Source organism: Dermacentor variabilis, chromosome 2, assembly GCF_050947875.1.
Source record: "Dermacentor variabilis isolate Ectoservices chromosome 2, ASM5094787v1, whole genome shotgun sequence".
NCBI lineage: Eukaryota > Metazoa > Arthropoda > Arachnida > Ixodida > Ixodidae > Dermacentor > Dermacentor variabilis.
In genome coordinates this window covers 243,664,195-243,679,520 of record NC_134569.1, presented here as the reverse complement: position 1 = coordinate 243,679,520, position 15,326 = coordinate 243,664,195, and the positions used below count along the sequence as shown (strand labels likewise).

At 42.8% G+C, this 15,326-nt stretch overlaps 1 protein-coding gene across 1 annotated transcript in view; it reads left to right on the top strand.

The window, feature by feature from the left end:
* The window catches only part of LOC142573200 (protein MIS12 homolog), a 61,168-nt gene extending 46,162 nt beyond the window's left edge, over positions 1–15,006 (top strand). Inside the window, exon 5 of the mRNA XM_075682788.1 lies at positions 14,321–15,006. Coding sequence (XP_075538903.1) covers positions 14,321–14,566 — 246 coding nt within the window. The 3' untranslated portion in view covers positions 14,567–15,006. The remainder of the gene's footprint in view (positions 1–14,320) is intronic.
* Positions 15,007–15,326: the final 320 nt, after the last annotated feature.

Below are 15,326 nucleotides of genomic sequence, written 5' to 3'. Positions count from 1 at the left end.
AATGATATGGCAGAACAGGTTTGTTAGTTTGTGGCTGGTAGGTCCAGCAAATGCGATTAGTGTGAAGGTGAAGTTCAATTGATGTTGACCTTGACGGGCAGCGCTCTAGTCTTCTACACCATGTAGTCACTGCACTTAACTCCTTGTACATACCTGCAGTGCAAGTCTACATAATACAGCGCTGCTACCATTCACGTTCCTGCTCCCAAAGAAGACATTGCTGCTACTACCTTCATGTGAAAACCCCTTCGTGCTGCCCCATTGCCAGAGCAATAGCAGACGAGCTGCAAGGAACGTCTAGGATTATTACATTTGTTTGCTTATTTTTAAGGGCACATAAATTACTATGCGTATGTGTACTATTAAAGATGAGTTTAAAGCAGCATGTCTCAAACATTCCCAATGATGCAACTTGGTTAGCCAATCTAATAGCTCGCTCGACTGACGTCTCTACAAAGCAGGCAATGGGGTGGCTGAAAACTCCCAAGAGTGGCACTGTTGTGATTGGTTAGCGATGCACATTTTTAAAACCCTATAATAAATTACATGCTTTATGCGGAGCGCTTCGATGTCTCACTTAATGATCAGAAGGACCTACCCTAATGACTCTGTACGTTTGCACAATATTGTGAAAATCATTTCAGGATTACTTTAAGCAACACATATACTATAGCTTTATTGACTGAACTCTGTGCATTCACAACTGACTTACATTCGCTGTGTGAATTTTTTTTTTAACATTTTGTAACATTGTGACATTTGTGACATTCATTTGTAATGTAGCAGTGTAACACATATTCCCATAGTTGGAAACTACTGACGTTTGTCGGGAACTACACTTTTTGTAGCACTAATGCACGCAGGCATGTGCAGTGCACTTTTGCAGGCAGACAATATTTATTTGTAGTTTTTAGGTTGTAACTGACTAGTATAGGCATTGTGTGATCGCTTGGCTCACTCACTGCTGCTGTAGCTCTCCAAGTGCGTTGTCAGACACGTGTAGTGTAATAACATCAGGGATGTAGTCCATTATGTGGCTAGGGTTGGTTGGTTAGGCTTGTGCAAGTGGGTCGGGACCACGTGCTGTAACCATGGTACAGCACGCCGACATATTTACTTACTTTGATCGTCCCACACACAGGTTTTGCCTGCCTCGAGGCACAACGACGTCGACTGTCACTTGGGGGCTTCACGGCTGCATCTGCATGGGATTGTTCCCGTTTTGCCACATCATACCATCTTCGGTTGGGTGGCATACGCAGTTACGGCTGACGTAGCTTTCTGAGTGAAATCAGCACCCTGTGACCTTTGACTGGCACTTCCCCTGGCTATAAAGGACCTGCATCTTCTACCTGACCGGCACTTTGGCAGCAGTGGCGGCGGAGCCAACATATTTACTTACTTTGATCGTCCTACACACAGGTTTTGCCTCGAGGCGCAAAACTGTCGACTGCCACTTGGGGGCTTCACGGCTGCGTCTGCGCGCGATCGTTCCCATTTTGCCACATCATACACTCTTCGGTTTGGTGGCATATGCACTTATGGCTGACATAGCTTTTTGAGTGAAATCAGCGCCCCGTGACTTTTGACTGGCACTGCCCCCGGCTATAAAGGACCTGCATCTTCTACCTGGCCGGTACTTTGGCAGCAGTGGCGGCGGAGCTGACATATTTACTTACTTTGATCATCCTACGCACAGGTTTTATGCTGAATCTTGTATCATAGTACCTTGCTGGTGAAGCAGCGCACAAACACGGACACAGTGGAGACAAGCAGGAATAGACGACACTCGCTGCACTCGCAACTATTTTATTTCAGAACACATACTTCAAGTTTATATACCTGCGCACCCTCAGGCGTCAACGCAAATCATGGCAAGATTAGAGGCTCTTTAATATATATACATATCGTTTGCCCGCTCATACTCGGGCGTCAAAGGCATTGCACTTATCTATCACGGTGTGCAATCCTATCGTAATTTGTTGCAACCCTAACAACCATTTTTTATTACACATTTTCTTTTCTCTTCTTTTTAGTGTACTTCCAAAAACGCAACCTCACCATGGCTTAGATGGACAGATGGCTGACTGATACAACCCTCTCCCCTCTTGTGAATATGAAAGGCTTCGATTATTTCCCTGGTTAGTTGATCCTTATGGTGTGATAAAACTGTGGCATCATTGTAAAGCGGCCAGCACCCATGTTGTGAGCAGTGCCCCTTAATATGGGAATAAATGTTTCCCCCCAGTGACCTTTTGTGCTCTAAAAGTCTCGTGTTTACACAACGACCTGTTTGGCCGATGTATACTTTCCCACACGATATGGGCAAACAGTAGACTACAGAAGACCTGCACTCGACAAGTTTTTCTTTGTGCTTGACTGTGCACTTACGTCCATTTTCTTTTACTTTTGTTGAAACTCTACGATCCAGTCCGGCACATATTTTTCCGAGTTTGTTAGGCGCTGAAAAAACTACTCGTAGACCGTATCTGCCACCTACGTTTTTTAAGTTATGCGCAATTTTGTGCGCATATGGTAGTGACACAATTTTTTTGCTGTCAATCTCTAGTCTGTTGCGCTCTTTCTGATAGCCATTGCGCACATAACGGATCAACCCATACGCTGATGTACAGAGTACATGTTTTTCATACCCTGCATTCTTTAGATTGACAGCAAAAAAGTTGTGTCACTACCATATGCGCACAAAATTGCGCATAACTTAAAAAACGTAGGTGGCAGATACGGTCTACGAGTAGTTTTTTCAGCGCCTAACAAACTCGGAAAAATATGTGCCGGACTGGATCGTAGAGTTTCAACAAAAGTAAAAGAAAATGGACGTAAGTGCACAGTCAAGCACAAAGAAAAACTTGTCGAGTGCAGGTCTTCTGTAGTCTACTGTTTGCCCATATCGTGTGGGAAAGTATACATCGGCCAAACAGGTCGTTGTGTAAACACGAGACTTTTAGAGCACAAAAGGTCACTGGGGGGAAACATTTATTCCCATATTAAGGGGCACTGCTCACAACATGGGTGCTGGCCGCTTTACAATGATGCCACAGTTTTATCACACCATAAGGATCAACTAACCAGGGAAATAATCGAAGCCTTTCATATTCACAAGAGGGGAGAGGGTTGTATCAGTCAGCCATCTGTCCATCTAAGCCATGGTGAGGTTGCGTTTTTGGAAGTACACTAAAAAGAAGAGAAAAGAAAATGTGTAATAAAAAATGGTTGTTAGGGTTGCAACAAATTACGATAGGATTGCACACCGTGATAGATAAGTGCAATGCCTTTGACGCCCGAGTATGAGCGGGCAAACGATGTGTATATATATTAAAAAGCCTCTAATCTTGCCATGATTTGCGTTGACGCCTGAGGGTGCGCAGGCATATAAACTTGAAGTATGTGTTTTGAAATAAAATAGTTGCGAGTGCAGCGAGTGTCGTCTATTCCTGCTTGTCTCCACTGTGTCCGTGTTTGTGCGCTGCTTCACCAGCAAGGTATTATGATCACTCACCAACTAGCCCAACTTTCCACGTTACTGAATCTTGTATGTTTCCTTTTCTTACTTACTCCGTCGCTGCTGCCAAACGTGAAGTGTAAATGTCCGGTACTAAAGTGATGCCTGAACTAACCAAGTTCCTAAAAGACATTCGGCAAGAAATGCATGACATGCGAAGTGCTATTGAAAAAGAACTCCGAAAGGAATTCAAAGATATGAAGCATTCTATTGATTTCTTCAGCAACCAGTTTCATGCAATGACACGGTGTGCTGCAATTGAAAAAGATAACGCTTCTTTAAAAAACGAAAACACTGCTTTGGCAGCCAAATGTCAGGAACTCGGAGAGCAAGTGTCTGGCCTTGAGGAGAGGGTGACAATCCAGGAACAGCACTCAAGAAACAGAAACGTAGAAATTAAAGGTGTGCCATTCTCTGAAAATGAAAATCTTTTTACAGTGGTAGCGAAGCTCGGCAGCCTGGTCAGAGGTCGATGTTTGTCACCATGTGCTGCCGAAAGACGGTGGCTGTCTGAATATTGTCTTTCAGTTTCGTTCGCATTCAAAGTGTGATGGGCTCATTGAAAACGCGCGAAAAAAGTGTATATCCGCCACTGATCTCGGTCAGTCTGGTCATGCTTCTATTTTCGTAAATGAGCACCTGTGCCCAACACTAAAGAAGCTTCTTGGGCAAGTTGTTGCACGAAAGAAAGATAAACAGTGGAAGTACGCATGGACTCAGGATGATAAAATTTTCGTGCGGAAAACTGACACGTCACGGGCACTACGCATATCTGCAGTTCAAGACCTTGATAAAATGGAGTAAGCACTTGCAAGTGTGCATTGGACGTCGTCCTTACTGCAACAGTTAGACATGGCTGAAAGACTGTTCACACCAACCGACGTTGGTGAAATATTTTCTAAGAAAAATTAGGGCACATTCTTTTTTACATTTAACACGCAATCTGCACGCAACAAGGACGATGATCTCAATGCATTGCTGTCTTTTGTTTTTTTTATTTGACATTGTCATGCTGTGCGAAACACGGTATCGCAACAAAGAAGCGCAGCAAATATCAGACTGTCTCTCATTATCTGAATTGGTGCAATAAAAAGTGCAGCAGTGTTCTGTTGCTTACTAGGACTAACTTGCGTTGTGAATTGTTGAAAGACTTTACTCAAGTTACTGCTGACTTTGAAATTTTGACTGTTCTTCATGGTCGCAGCATTTTTTCTGTGGTATATCGCCCACCGGGAGGGAATGTGGTTAATTTTCTTAAATACATCGACAATCTGCAATCCTAGGTTAACGATAACGACTACAGTTTAGTTTTGGGTGGCGATAATAATATCAACATTTTACACGATAGCCCACTTCACAGAGACACATTGCGGGTACTTCAATCAAATGCTTGCATTAATACAATTACTGCTCCTACTCGTATTCAAGGTTCGAATCCCGGCCACGGCGGCCGCATTTCGATGGGGGCGAAATGCGAAAACACCCGTGTGCTTAGATTTAGGTGCACGTTACAGAACCCCAGGTGGTCAAAATTTCCGGAGTCCTCCACTACGGCGTGCCTCATAATCAGAAAGTGGTTTTGGCACGTAAAACCCCAAATATTATTATTATTATCGTATTCAAGGTGACTGCCAAAGTTTACTCTATGTTTTTGTTACGAATTTCGGCACAAAACATTGAATAAGGCGTCATCGCTGCTCACGTCAGTGACCACTTGCCTACCTTTCTACTTGTTAATTCACCTGTGTTGCCCTTGCGTCTTTCTAAAGATCAACACTTCACATTTCAGGATATTAACCCATTCACACTTGAGAAATTTCAGAACGAAATATTGCGCATAAACTGGCAAGACGAGTAAATGAAAAAGACTGTGGTAAAGCGTACGAGTTTTTTTATCCTTTTTTCAGAGCGCTTGCAGAAAGTCATTTAAAGGCAAAACAACAAAAGTGAAAAAAGCAAGGAAACCTTGGATTACTGACAGTAGGTTGAAGTTGATGAAACAGAGATGCTCTTTTCAAGCAATTCCTAGGCACAAGGGATGCAAAGATTTAACAGAATTCAAAAAATTCTGGAATAATGTTAATGGTACTGAAGGGTAGCAAAATCGCAATATTTCGAGAAATTATTTCATGAAGAAACAATTATCCGAACCGATATCACCTGGAAAAAACTAAACGGTTTACTTCGTGTAAACAATCAGCCAGAGAATGCAGCAGAGTTACAAATAAATAATCAGCTGACATCTGGCATGGCATTGGCTGACGCTTTTAACAATCATTTTGTATCGCTAGTGAATAGCCCCTACGATCCTCGTTGCACAGAATACGTAAAACCAAAAGTCGTCGAAAATGCATTCCTAAGCCCCACTGATACTCGTGAAATCTACAGCACGTTTCTTAGCCTTCCAAATAGCAAAAGTTGCGATATCGATGATTTGCAGATTCGCCCAGCTAAGCATGTTCTAGGCCTAATCTGTCTTGTCTTAGAGCATGTGTACAATCTTTCATTGGTGAATGGTATATTTCCTCGGCGCATGCAGATATAGCAATGGTAACAGCACTTTCCAAATCTGGCGACAGGAACGAGCTCTCAAATTGTAGGCCAATATCGATCCTGCCTATTTTTTCTAAATGTCTCGAGAAATTGATTAATGCAAGAGTGACCTCTTTTTGTAAAAAGCACAATGTAATTACAGATTACCAGTATGGGTTTAGAAAAGGTTGTTCAACAGAAATAGCTTTACTGATGCAAAAAGAGATAATTTTGCGAGGCTTTGAAGACGATGTAGTTACTCTCGGTGTCTTTATTGATTTTTCAAAGGCTTTTGACACCCTTAATCATAATACTCTACTAACAAAACTTGACATTTATGGCTTTAGGGGAACTTTCCTGAACTTAATTAGAAGTTATTTGCAGTACAGGTATCAGACCATTGTCGTAGGTAACAACTGTTCAAAAAGGTTGCCTATATTCACTGGAGTTCCTCAAGGAAGCATACTAGGACCACTATTGTTTAACCTGTATGTAAATGACATAACTAATATCATTACCAGCGCACAATTTATCTATGCCGACGACACTAGTTTATTCATAACTTCTAAGGACGTGAAAGAATTGCTATGTGTTGCTAATGAAACACAAGCTGAAATAAACAAGTGGAGCTTATTCAACTCATTAACTATTAATACTACCAAAACAAAAGGCGTGCTTTTTCAGCCAGAAAACAAAAGGCATAGCATTGACGGACATCTAAGAATAGGTGCTTCTTTCATGGACATAGTACCATCGGTTAAAAGCTTAGGTGTCATATTTCAAGAGAATATGCTGTGGAATGACCATGTTAACATTATTGCTAACAAACTTGCACGAGTTATTAGAATATTGATAAGATTACGCTTCCTTTTACCATTAAGAGTGAAGCTCCTACTTTATAATTCTCTTTTTTTATCTCATGTTAACTAATGTCACTTCGTATGGAGCAACGCGACTAACAATAACGTCAACCTTCTATATTTATTGCAAAAGAAAGCCATCTGTGCAATTTCAAGCTCTTCATTTGATGCACATACCGATCCTTCTTTGTCAATTAGATATAGCGCCAATAAAATCGGTCTACAATACAATTTTGCTAAAATGCTTTTTAACAGAACGGTAGCACTAATTTTCTCGAGGACATGTCAAGGCTAACATTAAATACAAGCAGTTTCAGTACACGTCACAGAGAAACTTGGCACATTCCGCACTCAAGAACCAACTACGGGAATCAAATGCTGCACCATGAACTACCATTTCTACTTAACCCTCTTCATTAATCGCCATACTTATTATCATTTCAATTAGGTGCCAAACTTGCCACTCATATTGTCATTCACGTGTATGCTTAGTGCTTTTCTTTGTGTTTTGTTCTGATGTGCACGCATTCTAAGCTGTAATTGCACAATGACTTATTTAGTTTTGTATTTCTGTGAATTTTACCTGTAAATGAAAAGTGATTCATGTTGTCTGCATTTTGTTGTTTTCCTGTTACTGTTTTTCATAATTTGTATGACAATTACAATTGTAGCAATTCATGTCAATTTTTCGCCGCTGTGCGAAAGTACCTAACTTTGTATAAACAGTCCCGTTTATCCACACATTGTTTATATTGTAATGAAGAAGGATAGCACAGGAACAATGCCAGCCAGATTGTCTCTTCCATGCCTGCTGTGCAACCAGTGGGCCAGCCGGATCGCCAGTGCTTGGCACGAGTGTGAGTCGTTCGAGCTACCAGCTGTTCCTGCTCTGCGTCACCTGCCTCCTCGGTTACGAAGAGACGTTACCATCGGAACTGTTCAGTGCACCCATTACAATTGGTGGAGGTGCGGGGTAATTACAGCTGCACATAAGCCTCGGTCGACATCGACATGTTCGCATCAGAACAGCGCAAGGATCCTTGGGTGGCCTCTCTTTTGGATCTCCTTTCTGGCTCGCCTGCATCTCCCATCTCCCGCTCCCTGCGTCGCCAGGCTGTCCATTTTGCTGTCCGGGATAAACTCTTGTATCGACGGAACTACCAGCCTGATGGTCGCTAGTGGCTCCTGGTTATCCCTAAGACTTTGCGTTCCAACATGTGCGCGTCTTTCCATACTGACCCACAATGTGCACACGCAGGCGTTTTGAAGACGTATGAGCGCCTGCGACAACGTTACTACTGGCGCGGAATGTTTACTTTTGTCCAAAAGTTTGTCCGCTCGTGCCCGCAATCATCCAGCCCACGGATTATTGCAGCCGCTTCCGTGCCCTGCTCGTGCCTTCGACCGTGTGGGAATTGACCTGTACGGGCCGCTACCACTGACACCCACTGGAAAACGATGGATTATTGTCGCAGTTGACCACCTTACACGCTATGCCGAAACCGCTGCTCTACCTGCAGCGACCGCCAGTGACGTTGCATCCTTTCTGCTCCATCGTTTCATTCTTCGTCATGACCCACCTCGGGAGCTGCTGAGTGATGGAGGCCGTGTGTTTCTGTCACAGGTGGTTGAAGCTCTGCTTGCTCAATGCCGCATAGTTCACCGGACCACCACGGCGTACCATCCTCAAACTAACGGACTTACAGAGCGTTTCAATCGCACCCTTGGTGATATGCTCGCCATGTACGTTTCATCGGAGCATACAAACTGAGACATCATCCTCCCATTTGTCACGTACGCATATAATACGGCTACACAAAGTACCACAGGATTTTCTCCATACTTTCTTCTCTACGGTCGCGATCCTTCCCATACCATCGATACGGTTTTGCCTTATACACCAGACGCGTCAGAATGTGCTCCCGTTTCAGCCGTCGCCCGATATGCCGAGGAATGCCGTCAATTAGCCCGAAAGTTCACCTCCGCTGACCAACAACGACAAAAAGCCAATCGTGATGGCGACGCTACGAATCCGAACTTCGCTCCCGGCGCCCTTGTCTTGTTGTCCGTGCCTTCTACCACGCCTGGACTTTCGACAGAACTTCTCTCGCAGTATGATGGACCATACCGCATCGTCGAACAGACCTCTCCCGTCAACTATGTCATAGAGCCGCTTACATCGACATCCGACAAGCGCCGCCGTGGACGGGATGTTGTTCACGTGCGCCGCCTGAAACAATTCTATGACCCGCTCGTCTCCACGTCGTAAGTCGCCAGGATGGCTCCGCTTTTGCACCAGGGGTAATTGTAATGAAGAAGAAGAGCACAGGAACAAGGCCAGCCAGATCGTCTCTTCCATGCCTGCTGTGCAACCAGTGGGCCAGCCGGATCGCCAGTGCTTGGCACGAGTGTGAGCCGTTCGAGCTACCAGCTGTTCCTGCTCTGCGTCACCTGCCTCCTCGGTTACGAAGAGACGTTACCATCGGAACAGTTCAGTGCACCCATTACAATATTTATATTGTTTTTCCAATGCATCTGTTCATCTTGTATTTATGCACGCATTGCTACGTGATGCCAAAAGAAACCAATAAGGGACACAGACCTAGTCAAGCTGATTTTATGGCTTTTTGTCTGTGCCCCTGTCATCTGTACGTTGCATAGATACAAAAATAAAATTCAAGTTCAACCGTACGTTACCATACTTTGTGACATCATGGTACATCTTTCAACAACATGCGTATTTCTACACGTGCTGTTAAGTTACTTGGATTCATCACTCGGGGTGATGGACAGCTGTTGTAGCACTCTGCATGGAGCAGAAGCAGTGTCACATATTGGAACTACCTAGCTCTTTGTTGTTCACATGCGAAACATCTTTATTTTGTTTTCATTTAAAAAAAGAAAACTGTAAGGCACTAATGCTAATGGAGAAATGATTTTTCTTGAAAAGCAGTGTACTTTTGAGTGAATGTGAGTTCGTGTGACGTGTAAACCTACTTCACCATATTTCACCTTTAGGTCAATTCAGGTAGGCAACTTATAGCGTGTAACGTCCTCACATCTACAGCGATGAAAGAGGGCAAATTGACAAAGCAAGGCACAAGTGTTGAAGGAAGCTCAAGCTTGACAGTTGATCACTGCTGCTGGGCTGTCGGTGCATCATGAAGGGCTGTTGTCTAATGCTGATAGATAGGGGCACTATGCACATTGGAATCCCTGCACATAGGCATTTCCATGCTCCACCCCCAGTTGCAAGCCAAATATACATCGCTCTCCACCTTGTGCTTCACAGTATACTGATTTGTGCGCTAAGCCATTGCCTTTTCTCCAGCTATCTCTTGCCACGTTGATTCAGCCACACCTCTTGCCTTTTGTCATGCCTAGGTAAACAGTGCGGTGATGTGCTCTGTCTGTGTGCAAGTGTTTGTGGGGTTCGCAGCAGTCCTGGTTTCATTTAACCCTTTCAAGGCCAATGACTTAAATATAAGGCGCCACAAACATGTCCAAAATGGTCGATGCCGTATACTTACGGCACCGTCTGTACATTTAAAGAGCGTGCCAATTTCCTTTTTTCTTTTCTGGCATATGCTGCGACTATGTGGGAATAAAGAGAATTTTTTTCTTGCGCCTCCCTCGGTTTTCGTTGCATGGTTTGTTTTATTGGCGCGTGCGCGGGTGGGCGTCAGTTTGGGTTTTGTCCCGCGGGCAGTTTCGGCTTCTTGCGCTTGCAAAACTTATAGCTATCTCGTTACTAATCTCTCAAAGGGTGACCGCCTGTTTCTCGCTCGTTTAGTGCTCACAGGGGTGCTCATAGGAAGAATGCCACCGTGCATGCTTTTCCTTTTATTTTTTTTGAGACTCTCAAAAACAAATCACCTCTGGTTGTTGATAGGATGGTCACACATATTGCATTTTTGACAGGCGCACAACCACAGTTTTCTTGAGTGCATTCACCTACCCAGTTTGATTACACTATGGACGTAAATGTTATGTAAGAGCAGCAACATTTGACATTTGCGAAATATTCTTGTGTGCGCATTTTCTAAGCCTTGAACTATATGTATAACAATGCATCAAATTTTTAATTCTTATAAGTTTATTTCCTTTCTTTATTGTTTTTATTCATGAATAAACAGTACACATATACCAACGAAAAATTTTTTTTTTTCACTTTACGGTCGCCCCAGAAAAATTACGGTAAATTTTTTTCCGAAATAGGTCCCTCAGAATTGGAATCTGCAATAAAAAATATCGACCCTGGGTGGTTACATGTGGCGAGAGGTTTACCCTGAAAGGGTTGAATGGCCTTGAAAGCCTTTATTGAGCCTTTATGAAGTGCTTAAAAGCCACAAATTTCATTTCCAGCTAAGCCTCTTGGACTTTGTCTATCCACAAGGTCATTGCGTTTGAAGGGTCAAGCCAATCCAATTTAGTTATTAGCTTTGTGTTTGTTGGTGGTCTATTGCTTGCTAAGCCTTCTTCATTTAAGGTATGAGGAAACACAAAATTTTAATGCACATGTAGTAGATAAAATTATGGTACTGGTGTCCCTTGTCAGAAAGACTGTTTTAATGCTATTTATGCATTTAAAGTTCTGAAAAAAAAAATGTCATTTTTTATTTCGATTTCATTCTTAAAAGGTGCCAAAAAATTGTCCAGCACTTGAGCATTCGTACCTTTGAAACCAATTGCTCTATCCCAAAATGCTTTAGAGTTAATTAAGGACTACCTATGGGAGCTGTGCAGTAAACCAGAATAAAAAACATGTGATGCATATTTGTGGAATTATCGAAAAAAAAAAACTGAAAACACAAAGGAAAACTGCCTTTTCTCAAGGCAATGCTTTGAGAAAACTGGCAATAATATAAAATGAGTGGAATTTAATAATCCTAGTTGATCACTTACCATGATACATAAGACAGCTTGCCAAGTTTCCTCAGCAAATTTTCCTTAAGTAAAGGTCCATAAATGATATAGCAGTGCAAAAATTGTCAAATTTTCGTTTTCAAGAAAAACAAGAATAAGAATTATAAGTTGCATTATAGGAATGAAAGCAAAGTGCCTGAGGACTAATACTCTTTAGAGATGTAACAAGGCTCTTCTTGAGCATCCTCCTCGTCGTGTTTTACCCATTTATAACCTCATATATTTTTCTGGGCTGCTTTGCTCAATCAGACATCTGACAAGATGCCTTCATGAAAAGAAAGTGGAGCTCAATTCAATTTCCTGGAAGACATCTGAAGTTGTGTGGTTTCTGCTGTTAAAGTGGCAGATATATGGGGCGGGGGGGGGGGGGGGTGAGGTTATGCGACAAATATTCACCTAGCCTACTTGATCTAAACAGGTTTTACATCTACCACAGTCTAGTATATTGCCTATCTTGATTTTTTCTTTCTACTCTAAACCTATATACAAATTTTAGCTACTTGTGCCTGTAACGATTCTGGTTCTGTCCATCTCTTTCCTCCTTTCCCCCATCAATACTCTAAACCATCTCTTGCTTATGTCAACTGCTCACCAGTAAATGCTTCCATATGCTCTGATTGCTGGCGCTTCTGAAATGTGGACTGTTCCTACGGCTATTGCCAGATCAGGCCAGTGAAGTGCCTTCTTATGTGAAATTTAAAGGGTCCCTCACCAGGCCACACGGCAAACTTCGGTTATACGCTGCAAGTTGTTACGTGTCCTCTAGGGAGCGTTCTGCCGCAAAAATTTTTCCAATCGGCTCATTAATGCCTAGATAGAAATAGTTCAGCGCCACGAACCCATGATTTCAAGAAGCGAGCTTCACTGCAAAAATATACGCTCTCTTCACTTGCCTCGTCTAGCCTCTGCAAGCGAAATTCTTTCCCTGCGTTTTCCTATACCGGAGCTCGAGGATTGTGCGACGCACACGTCACGGGCCCCGCCTTCATTTTTTTTTCACCTCGCTTTTTTGTGGTGCAGTGCACTTCCACTGACAACATCGTGCATGAGCTGTTGTGATTGTCTCGTTTCGTGCAGTGCACAGTCTTGCGCGCTGTGCATGAGCACACCTGACTAGTGGTATGAGTCAGTGCTACACGAACACTGAGGCAGACATAAGCGAATCACAGAGCATGATCCCATGCTGGAACACGCTAGAAAAGGACAGTTTCGGCGTCTGCATGCGCGACGTCGGAACAAGCAGACGAAACGGAAGTGCATCTCTCTTGCTGCGATGCGAAGTAAAACAAGAACATGCAGACATTTAGTTTACATATTTTGTTATTTCGCTAAGCATAAATTCATCTGTTCAAGCAACATATTACTCAAATAACAGATGTTGCCTTGAATAATTCTCGAAGTGTCACCATGAGGGATGTCAGAGCTCAAACATATGTACGTAGGTGCACTAGCACGTGTACGTCATCCTCTGGCTTGGAGCACGGCGACCACGAGGAAAAGGAAAAATGGTGTTCGGCTTGAAATTTCAGGCCTTTCCATGGTGCTTAGCGATGTAATACTTTGCAGATGATCGTTATCGTGCATTGCTCTTTGCTTGTCAGCTCAAAATGGCCAGACCTAGTGAGGGGTCTGGCCATGCAATGTGAAGGATGTGTGTTTGGCCCCTAGCTTTGGCAAGATTTCTTTTTGGCAAGCCACTTTTATGTCACTTCACTTTATTGTTTATACATTTAATTTAAACATACCAATTAATGTCTACTATGGCTTCCGTGGATCTTTGTCACTTCATATTGTTGCGATAAACAAAAATCGAGTCTCTCAGATCCCAATCCCATTATTCTCATTCATTGCAACTAAACATAATTTTATACACTTCTCTGACATGGCATACTATACTTCTTTGTGTGCCTTAATAACACCTGTCAAGTCTTCATGTTTACTTCAAGTGTTCTGAATGGAAGTGCATCTCTTTCGTAACTTACTGCTAACTGTAAACAAGTTGACCTCAGATCGACTGCTTACTTTTTTTAAGTCTATGTGACAAAGAGTGAATGTAAGGTATGCCCGTGACATTATGTTCTCCTTGCGCTGTTTGCTTGGTGCTACTTTTGCATGAACTAGACGATGTGGTGTAGTAGTACTCTTTTCCCACATCCACAGGCAGTGGCAACGACAGAGAAACACGCTTGTAATTAAACGCACAATCTTGCTGGTTCATTCTGTTCTACCAATGTTCATTCTGCGCACATGACTTACTCAAGGGACTTGAGGCAGGATGCAGCTATACCGTTTTTATAACTTTTGAATGCTTAGAGAAAAAAATTGTGCAGTGATTAGATGATCTCTGCGAGTAATGCCAGAATGCTAGATAGTCCATGAACATCATGGTAATATCTAGAAACAATGCTATTTTGCTTGTGTATTTTCTGAGTGAATTTCTTTTTTCCGCAAATACTGCTATGAATTCTGTGTGTACACTCAGGAGACTGCACGACAGCAGGCCCTTAAGGAAGAGCTGGCCCGACAAGATGTTTTGCGAGAACAACTAAAAGCCAAGCTGCGGAGCATTGAGGAGGTGGCTCAGCAAGCAGCTGAAATGAGCAACAAGACCACCATGGTGCCAGCAGAGGGTGTTGCCCGTTTGCACCCGGACACTCAAGATGTGCCGGGACTGTGCAGAGAAGCTGAAGGTCTCTCGGGAGCCACTGGACAGTGCGGAGACACGTAGATGCTTCGATACGGAAGTGCAAGGGATTTTGTAACTGTTGCTCCCTTTGTAACATTTGTCATTACACATCAAAATAATGTGTAGTATAGAGTGCCTTCGAGAATATTATGAAACAGGGGAAAAAAAATATTGTATTAGTCAAGTGATACCTAAACAAATAATTGAGGAATAGTCAGGTCTTGCTTATTGCTTATTATTCATTAACCCTTACATAGTACAGCACAGTCATAGTGAATGAGACAGAGAGAAAGAAATAAGCGCTGCTTCTTGATATACTCAACAAACAACTACAAATTTTGCTAATGATTATTTTCTGTCCTTTTCTTACTGCAATTTGCCAAGGGAGGTACATTACATGATTACTTATATTTGTACATATCATTGTATAGACATTTGATGGACCAGAAACTGCATAATAAAATACAATAGAATTCCGTTAATTCGACTCTGGTTCATTTGAAATTCGATCCAGGCCGAAGGTCCCAGCCAGCGCCCATGCATTTCACTGGCCCAATCTTTCGTTAGTTCGATCCTAAAATTGGCCTTTGCCAGATAATTGAAACTTGACCTATCAACACACACACCCGCCTTATCCCTAGTAACCCCAGTGGCAACACCAGTCTCGACGGAGCTTAGAGGAAAGTAAATGCATTCAACACATGTATCATCAAAAACACCTATTTTAAGCCTTAGCTCACAATGTCTGACTACGCTATTTACCCCATTCTCGCATGCACCTTTCCTTCTCTAGAAAATTGGG